General features: G+C 41.9%; 1 protein-coding gene across 2 annotated transcripts in view; it reads left to right on the top strand.

Annotated features, from left to right (window-relative positions):
* The first annotated feature begins 253 nt into the window (after positions 1-253).
* LOC106033447 (ATP binding cassette subfamily C member 1 (ABCC1 blood group)) overlaps positions 254-10,060 on the top strand; it is a 57,606-nt gene continuing 47,799 nt past the window's right edge. The window contains exon 1 of one of the 2 annotated variants that reach the window (XM_066977813.1): positions 254-412. Coding sequence is in view for 1 of the 2 variants with exons in the window: in XM_066977812.1 (XP_066833913.1) it covers positions 1,273-1,320 (48 nt within the window). In the remaining variant the exon portion in view is untranslated. Of the gene's footprint in view, positions 413-1,082; positions 1,321-10,060 lie in introns of those variants that run through there. The other variant, XM_066977812.1, reaches the window with a different exon arrangement.

The following is a 10,060-nucleotide window of genomic DNA, read 5'->3' as shown; positions in this document are numbered from 1 at the left end:
ACAACAACCCACCAATGTATTTAATAGGATTTTGAGATGAATTTAGAGAATGTACAGAACAGGACAGAAATTCTTAATTAAAATAAGTCAGGAGAATGAACATTTAGCTGTTTTCTTGCAATACTGTAAAGATTTGAACATGGTATGAACTAAGGTATAGGTTAGGCTGGCGCATTGAGTATAGCTTCTGACACCCAATTTCTAGGTTTTGATCTTTCTGTGGTAATTCCCTTCAGTTCATCAGGGGATATGTGACCTTCGTGTGGGCTGAACGCTGCTGCTTCTGCTTCTTGGCCTGGCATCCTGGGAGCGAGAGAGCCAAGGAGACAGACCAGAAATGCTGCAGCTGGACAGGCAGTCTGGCCAGGGCTGGTGATGAGTGAGCACGGCTTTGTTCCATGAAAGTGTGCAGGTGAGTACAGAATCAACCTGTGATAGTTTTTTTTGTGTGTGTGTGTGTGTCTGTGTGCGTATGTGTGATGCCTGATTTTTACTCATACACTAGCCTAGTGAGACCTGTCTCTGCGTGAATAACTTTCTCCACTACCACAGTTGCTGTGGACACAAAAGACCATTTTAAATTGAGATTCTTTATGTAACTTGCGTGAGGAAGCTTCAAATATTGGTGCCCCTTTTTTCATACATCAGTGTCTGATGCCGTTCCTACACATGGGTCATCCACGCTCCAGCAGGTCTGTTCTGGTACACTAGCTTGTCAGCTGAGCATTGATGCTGCAAATACAGGTTTAACTAATGTGTTTTAAATCAGATGTAAGGGAGCCAACTCCTGTGAAGACTGGCTGAGGGAGCTGGGGATGTTTAACCTGGAGAAAAGAAGGCTCAAGGGAGACCATATTACACTTTACAGTGACCTTAAAGGAGGTTGTAGGTGAGGGCAGGCTTTTCTCCCAAGCACCAAGCGATAAGACGAGGGGAAATGGCCTCAAGTTGCACCAGGCGAAATTTGGGTTGGATTTTAGGGGAAATTTATTTACTGAAAAGCTTTCTCTGCCTTCCCCTCCCTTCCCTTCCCGTCCCCTCCCTTCTCGCCACCCGCCCCCGGCCGAGGCGGGGCTGCGCAACGCGGCCGGGCGGCGCCGCCGGGGCTCGGCATCCCCGTGACCGTGGAGCCCAATCGTGGTGGTGCCGTGCCGGGCCGGGCCGAGCCGTGCTGAGCCGGGCTGAGCCGAGCCGTGCCGGGCCGTGCTGCTGGGGTGCCGCCGGCCGGGCACGGCGAGGTGCGGAGGGGGAAAGCGCAGCGCTGCGGGCTCCATGGGGATCGAGAGCTTGTGCAGCGCCGATGCCTCCGAACCCTTCTGGGTGAGCCGCGGGGATGGGATGGGACCGGCTCGGCTCGGCTCGGCTGGGCTGCCCGGTGTCGGGCGGAGCCGCCGGGAGCCGCGGGCTGGGGGTGCGGCAGGGCCGGGGGCCGCCGTTGTGGGGCCGGCTGCGGGCTCGGGGGGACTCCGGGGGTACCCGGGGCTCGCAGGACAGCAGCCCCTGGCTCTGGCCACCCCCGGCTGGGCGTGCATTGGCAGTAACCGCTCGCCTGGACGCTCGCAGCCGGCCGGAGCGGCATGTTGGTTTGCGAAGGAGGCCAAACATAGGCTTTCCTTGGAGGTGCAGTTATAGCCCGCTTGCAGAGCGATATTTTCAGTTTTCCTTAAGAAACGGCGGTGAGCGGTGTGCGGATGTTGCAGTGCAGGTCTTACTCTTGCTTTTGCCGAGGCACCCGGTGCTGGCAGCAGTGCGGCCCCTGGGAGGGCAGAGGGGTGCTGGAAACCCTGCTCTGGAGGAAACAAGGTGTGTGGACAAACTGGTTGTGCAGAGGAGGGGAAGAACATGGATTTATTTCATTTTTTTAAACGACACCCCTCAGAATGCAAAAAGCAAAACACACACACAGAACTGTGTGGGGGAGCTGCAGGAGGTGGCGTGGGGTAAGAGAAACACACGTGGTTTTTCTTACTGTTCAAAAAAAACTTCTCATGTGGTATTTGCCGAGTGGTATTGGGCTAATGGGATGCCTTACTGGTTCAGAAAAAGGTCAGGTATCTCAGAAGATAGCATTGCAGTATTTATCTCAAGAACCGTTAAAATATTACTCAGCAAATATTAGGAAGATCATTCACACCTCAAGGTGTTTAGCTTTTCCAGCCCATCAAAAGTGACCCTGTTAACCAACTTCTATGTTGCTTATGTTAGTATCTCATCTCAGCTAATTTCCAGGGTTCTCAAAACTGGCTAAATTGTGAGCTGCTATCAGATTTTTCTTTCTCTCTCTCTTATGGAACAATACCTTCTTATGTGAAGTGTCTAAGACAGTACATGTTTCAGAATTCTCTTTATGGATAAACTTACTTGAGAGTAGTAGTTTTGTGAAAAAGAGCTGCATTGAATCGTGGAATTGAAGCATCAGGTAGGAGCAACAGCTAGACTTACTGTGTTTGAAATAGCTAGTTTGCCTAGGACTTCTGATTTACTGATTGTTTTGTTATATAAACAATTAAAATACTTGTATGTAATATAGACGTTTTTGATGGTTTTGGTATGTTGTAATTACTGCATAGCTTTTCCACTAGTTGCTTTGGTTTCCAAGAATATAGATGGCTTTGTGATTTGTCATCCTTCTCCAAAGCACGTGGAGTCTGCCTTACATTTCTTGAGCAAAAGATCCTGTGGGTGTGGTTGTTTGATTTCTGGATTCTTCTAATCCTGCAAAAGAGTGACTGTGGATTCCAGTTAGTGCAAGATGTGTCTGGAAAAGTATTCTCCTTTGCTGAACTTTGCCCGTTAACATCTCGATGCATCTGCTTTGTTGTTGCATTGTTCCAAGTGGTGGGAAGGGTGGAAATGCTAGTAGTGGTGTTTATGGGTACTCTGACTACACTTTATGGTATTTCCATTGTTGCTGTATTTTGTTAATGTTGAAGTTGTAGTGGATTTCCAGAAAATGCCTGTGCGTATGCTGTGTTTTATGGGACTTCCAGGTACCACCTATGCCTGTGCTACTGTCTTTACTGTCTTGAGGGGTGCTGCATGCTTCTGCTTTTCAGGGCTGGGCCACATTTATAATAGCTGATGACACGGCTATTTGCATTCTTGTGGTGAGCTATGGTCACATCATCACATCAGCTGTGCTGAGGCCCTGCTACTTGGAGTAGTGGGATTTCCTAGTGCTGCCAAACCCAGTTTGTTTCAGTGAAGAAGATGCAGCTTCTCTTAATTGTGGTGTTGAGTTTGGAATAGCTAAGTTCCGAATTTTGGGGGACACTTCATAGGTTGAAAGGACCTAATGCACCTTTAAAAACCGTATGCTAATCTTAAGCCTTGCTGCCCAGGATTTTTCTTGGTTGCATACCTAAGGAATGTTACTGTTGGAAATTCTTGTCTGAGAATTAAACAGACTGTTTTTATTTAATACTCACTCTGAAAGGTCAGCGGCCCAGTTTGCAATCTTCTTCAGTCCTTGCTTTCCCCTTACTGTTTAACCCATCTTTGGTACCCAGCACATTAATTTTCACTGCAACCAGACTTGTATACAGAACTTCAGTGTTCCTTGCAATTCTTTGAACCAGGCTCCCTTTTTGGAAGCATTCTGTTTCACCCTTGCTGTCTCTGCTAGCGTTGTTGAATATCTCGCTGCAAGAATTTAATCTGTAATACAAAATTACTGCTGTGTAAGATGTTGAGGATACCAAAAGCTTTAAAAACAAAAACAAAACCTGTGGGTTAGGGGTAACGTTTTGCAGTACTCGCATTTCAGTTCAGTGACTTTAAGGGCCTGTTTAAACTGGAAAACTTGTGTCCTGATGTGCTGCGATAGCTTCATCTAGAATATCAAAACTATATATGAGTGCAGTCTGCCTTGCTTCAGTACTAATGTGCCAAAAAAACCTAGGGGGGGGGGGTTGAGGAGTGCTATCATTTCAGGTAACCAGGAGGATAGTTAAGGGAGGCCTTGAACTTAATGTATATTTTTGCTTGCTGACCTAGCTATGTGTGTATATATTTATGCACACTTGCATGATCTATGGTCTCAGTGCAGTTACATTCCGAAATAGTCTGCTGGTTTTCCTCTGAATACAGTTTTGAGATAGCTTCATTTTTTCACAGTTTGTAAGCTATGTGGTATCATGTCTAAAGTCTGTTTATGTTTGCAGTTCCTAAAGGAAGAAGTTGGTAACTTTTTATGACGCTGATGAGTTCTCATGGCTAATGTGCAGCAGGGCTTATATGAAAACAAAGTAGGAGGTACAAAAAAGCCAATTCAAACTAAGCAGTTCCTTACAGTCTGTCCCCAGCTGCTCTGCCAGGTTTTACACGGAGTCTCAGTTATTCATTAGGTTTGTGTAAGTCAAGTAAAACCTGAAACTTTGAGGTTCTTGCTTTTACTTGCTGATAATCTTCCTGAAAGAGAGTTCTGAAGGAAAACGACACTTCTTTATGGAAGGAGTAATTTCATGTTCTCAAGTTCTGTGGCTCGTGCTGTCATGTATTAGATAAGCAGTGAATTAGTACGTATCTTGGAACCCTGGAGCTTTTTGCGCTGTGAAATGTCTTTAGTGCATTTACTTAAGCATAAAATGACTTACAAAATAACTTGTGGCAGTTAAGATTTTTGTTAATGTATCAATAATATACTTTTATAAGCACTGATAGGTCATAACGCAGTTACTGGCGTGACACTATCAAATGTGAGATCTCTGGATTCAAGCTATCATGTAAATGCAGCTTGGGCAAGCAGGCAGACAGCTTAGGAGGCTTAAATGCAGTGTGAGGTTTGTACCTAGTGAGTTCCATTTGCTTTTAATTTGTGTGTTTATTTCCTCCTTCCAAAGGCATAGACATGAGTGGGAGGTCAGTAATGTCCTAGTGGCAAACAAAAGACACAGAAGAATAAAGAAGTTTAATACAAAAAATATTTAAAATAAACCAGTATAACAGATACATATAACATACACAAGTCTAAAAGTCCTTCACAAAGGAGATCAGTGACTGCATAAATTAGGAAAAAAAAAAAGGGGGGGGGAGGGGGGAAGTAATGTTCTGTAGTCTTAATTTACAGAAAAGTGGAAGACAAAGTGGTGTTTAATTTAACTAGAGGCAGTTCCTGCAAAATGGTGTTTCAAGGCTTTGCCTAGTTTAGGTAGTAATAAGACTTGTTTTTTATACCTTTATCTTCACACTGGCAATTTCAATATGGGTTTTCTTAGTGATGTTTGAAGAAAGATTGCATCTTTTAGTAATTATTGCCTGCTTTTCCCTGTAGTTTGATAGTACTTTGTCAGTGTGTTTGTGGCAGAGCAAGGTAGGTAGCCTCAGGTTCTGTGAGAGTGGTGGTAAATTTGTGAGTTTAGGTTCTTTCTTTAGTTATAAAGGTACTGAGTTTATGGGTGCGTTTGTGACAACCCTGGTATTAAGAATTTCAGTGAGTATGCAGATCATAAAACTGCTCGTGTTTACTGACCTAGGAAGGTCACACGTGGACAGGAATTAGAACAGAGGAGGAGCGGAGAGTTAAACAGGAAAACCTTTACACAAGATGGTTCATTTATTATAATTAGCAGCTAATTGCTTTACTGTCACTGCTTGGTTGAGGAGGAAAGCCGGTGCTATTTGTCATCTCTTTCTCATTTAAACCTGTAAAAGAGTTGTCTGTGCACCTTTTCATAGACATTAAAATGCTCTCTGTTGGTTCAGGATAGATCAGTTCAGGGAAAATACAGGAAAATGAAGCCTGATAGTATGTAGTCGATGGGGATTTTCTTAGCAGCTGATCTGTCATTTTACAGCTGTCCGTGCAAGATAAATGTTTCAAGGTTGCTCAGAAGAATTGAGCACCCCAATAAGCTGTGCTGTTCCCGCGGCTACAATGCAGTTTACGTTGAAACGCTGTGCTATACTCAGCCTACGTGGAGGTTAACCAGGGTTGCACTGAAGTCATTCTGGGTCACATCTCTAAAAAGCCTACTGCAGGGTACTGACCTTTCGCTTACTTTTAATAGAGTCAGAATTCCTTGCATTACTTTTTTCTCACTGTTTGCATCTGTGGTAGGTTCAGATACAGGTTATTCCAACTTCAGCTGTTATCTTAGTCCCTTTGTAAGGTTTGTGTACAGGTGTGTTCAAACTTTCACGGTGATTTGAGTTTGATATACAGGCTGTTGAGTTATTAAACAAAAATACTGTTTTTAGTGCAAAAAGGAGATGAGAAATGGAATATTTTTCCTGCGTCATTTTAAATAATGATTTCAGTTCAAAACTTTACTGAAGGATAAACGTTGTCCTCTTAATTCTGAAACTGTCGATGGTAAACAATATTTGTTGTCATGGGGCCAAATGTTGTCATGGTACTTGCAGGCAGGGCAGGGTACAGAAATATTACAGCGACACAAACGCTTTAAATGTGCAAGTGTTGCTGATATCTGTCATATGTTTACCCGGCACATGGAAATAATGCCATATTTCAGAGTTTTTTGGGCTTCTTTGGATTACAAAGATCAGCCCTGTTAAACTCCACAGCTGCAGGTGCTCCTTTTCTGGCAAAGTTTTGGCGCTAGCTTCTTCTTTTACTCTAAAGGGAAACACAATCAAAACATGCTGCTTCTTGCCATTCTGCACACAGCTTCAGCTGTGCAGTGCTGTCTCTTACAAAGGATTTCAGCTCTTTGGTAACATAGGAAATGCCGATATTTTGGATTTGGACAAGGAGGTGCAGACACCTGACTTAACTTTAGGACTAGGGCTGGAAGGTAGAGGCTTTTTCTAGGCTGTGTTAATAAACCAAATCTGCCTTATGTAACTTGTTACTGTTGAGAACTTTGTCTTGCTAAAACCATTTCTAATAGACAATGCTACGAGAAACTAAAGATATTTCCCTGTAGTTTACTGAATGATATCTCTCCCCTCCTTCCATCTTCTTTATATAAATGATTTAGATTTTTAAAGGATCCTTGTTTATGTTATTACATGATTTATTTATTTATTTATTTAATGTTCTCTTGCACTGGCAGTCTTGTCCTGTAACAACATTAAGAGACTGTAAGAATAATGCTTAGATTTCAGAATTACTGTGAAATGAAGGAGGAAGAAGGGTCTCTTTCCGCATCTGGAGTCTGGATCTGAGTGTAATATTTTGGGAGGTTGAGCTGGAAGGTTTGTTTGTAAATGATTTAAAGCCTTTTATTTAGACACAACTTCCTACATGGCAAAATCTTAAATGGGAGACCTGTATTATTTTCTTCTTATTATTAAACTGTATTATTTGTTCCTTGCTTCCATAACTACTGTTTGACATTAACCAAAAACTGTTAGCTTTATAGCTTTTTGGTTTTGTTTCATTCATGATTTTACAAGAAGTGTTTGGTTCTTACTGTTTGGTCAAGGAAAAAAAAAAACAAAAACCAACAACCTGGTATCAAGTAAGAGAAGATCCTCAGTTGCACAGTAGGTTTAATTCTCCTGTGGTAGTAGTAAAAGTATATTCCTGTGGGTGAAGATGTGATCCCCATGAGAGTTCGAGATCCAAATCTTAATTCCTACATCCCAGTTTGGTAGTTACCTTTGATGTTTCTCACTTCATCCTTGTGGCAGCAGAACGAAAAGGCAGAAAAATGTTGATCTAACCAGGCTGTCACTGGTCTGTATTGTGAGGGCGTTAGCACCTATCCTCAGGTGTGACCATGAAGGCAAGTCCTGAGTTCTCTTCTCAAATCAGTGATTAGCCACGCTGCATGTTCATTTGTTCCACTGCTTAAGGTAAATGGTGTAGTTCTGTGTGGGGGCATAATTGTTCTGTTTCTCCTTGAAGAAGTGGTGTTTAGAGTCTCTGGAGGTGTGGGAATGAGATCAAGTATTTGGTTGTATGGATTTTACTTTTTAGTAGAATCTATTTTTTTAAACAAAAAATAACTTGGGGCTTTCACTGAACATAGGAAGTAGCTGCTGAACAGACATTATCATAAAATCTGTACAAATAATTTATTTTTTTCTGCTACTCCCTACTTGCAGACTACGCCCTTAGATGATGCAATAAAGCAGTAAACCATTTATTTCTTACAGTTAGTGCATGTCTTCATAGGAATAGGCAGCATATTGAAAGCTTTCATTAAATACAACATAAACTTACTCTGTGTTCATTGCAGCAAAGTAGAATTTTACTTCTCAGCAGAGATCGATGCATTTTAGTTAATTTTATGCTTATTAAGAAAAAAACACACTAGAGGAAATAAATACCAATGAAGGTGGAAAAATAAATTTGTCCTTGTATGTTACATGACTTCATCTGGAATTGATACTAGAGCCATTGGATCCTCTAATGCAAGCAGTACTTTTTTTTCAAATACTTTTGTTGTAATGCATGTAGTATTTTTAAAGGATTTATAAACATGTAAATAGAAGTAAGTTTGTGATGGTTGCTTGTAGTGTCATATATCTAACTTAGTGTTTTGTTAGCTGCTCTTAGGGCTATAGTGATTGTCTGCTTCTAGTTCCTGTGAATATAACTGAGGATACAGGAGAGCTGTGGCTGTAAATTCGTTGGCAGATGTGGGTATTTCTGCTGCTTTTTGTGGGAGTTCTGTAGTAAATTTTCTTCTTTTGTGTATCTGTTGCCTGTTTTTTTATCAGCTTCTCACCTCTTGTGGTTCAGTCTGAATAGTTAACACAATACAGCAAATGTTACACTGGTGAAGGTCATGTGTGTTTGTGCTTGTTGTAGGCTCTAGTCTCAATATGCTGTCTTAGAGAAATGCTGAGCTTCAGTCCATGCTTCATCATCTGACAGTGGAATGTGAATGAGGGAATAAAGATGACGTATTTGCAGTACTTTGAGAACATGATTTCAGTCTTTCTTCAAAACTTCCAGGGGTAAATTTAATAAAGGTTGCTTGCTAAGCTGAATAACTTCGAAGAGTTCTTTTAAGATCATGACTTGAAAACTTTTTCCAACCCATTACAAAATTTGGATCACTTTGGAGTTCTCTGTTTTTCTTCATTTTTAATGTAGACAACAGTGTAACCATTTTTATTGGCTTTGATGGAGAATGGTGGGATCAGATACCTTCAAAGCAAATTCAGAGTTTATTTAAAGCAGCCTTAAATGGAGAGTCCCTTTCTCCACCCCACGTTGTACACTGATGCTAGCTCTTCCGAGGTTGTATGCTTGGCCAGATCAGGAAAATCTTCAATCTGGGGAGAGGCAGATGGGAAACTTTCTGTTCTAAATAATGTAGGGTTAAGGCTGATGTCCTTGCGGCAGGCTGAAGGAAAAAGGTTGAGTTAGCTCATGGATTGTATGAGTGTTACACTGGGGAATTTTCTTGTGTGATATCTATTAGATTGTGAGACTTCCTATTTTGATAAGAAAGTGGTGATACTGTTATAATGAAAGTTGTCAGTAGAAATAATAGTGTTGGTGCCAGAGAGAGCTAATTAAGTGCATTCTACTAAACGTAAGCATTGAATTAAACAAAACAATGTATTGCTGCTAAGAAAATAAGTTTTTAATACCAAGCTATGGTTTCTCAAAGAAGGTGGTTCTTCTGTGGGTGATATTTAAGGAGGGAGTACACACTGATATCAGTATCAGCTCTGTTTGAAGGAGTGTTGACCTTGATATTAAGATTCCAGGGTAGTTTTGTAATTTCATTTTTTTACGTAGGTGCATAGTAATGTTTAAGTCATTTTTCAGTCACAGCTGGTTTGTACAGGTGGGTTTAACAGTGTGGCTGGCAGCCTGTATCTCTAGCACACTTGTGCACAGCAGGCATGAAACTGAGCGGTTTTGGTCTCTCCGTTTCTGCCAGTGAGAATTTTAAAATGTGCTGTGGGTCAAGTAGGATTATTGATGTGAGAACAGGCGGCCAGTGGCTGTTCACTTAGCAGCCTCTCCTGGCTGCCAGGAGAGAGGCAGTCAGGCACAAGGTCCTGGCAAGCGTCAAATACTGTTACTCCTTAGAGTAGACACACTGGAGGTATGCAGCTTGCCTGTGGTCTTCCTTCCCTCGGCAGCAGCAGAATAACCAATGCTTTGTGTTGCCATTTTGTCTTACAGGAC

Source organism: Anser cygnoides, chromosome 15, assembly GCF_040182565.1.
Source record: "Anser cygnoides isolate HZ-2024a breed goose chromosome 15, Taihu_goose_T2T_genome, whole genome shotgun sequence".
NCBI classification, from domain to species: domain Eukaryota; kingdom Metazoa; phylum Chordata; class Aves; order Anseriformes; family Anatidae; genus Anser; species Anser cygnoides.
Note: the sequence above shows the minus strand (reverse complement) of the source record. Positions and strands in the feature narration are given on the sequence as shown.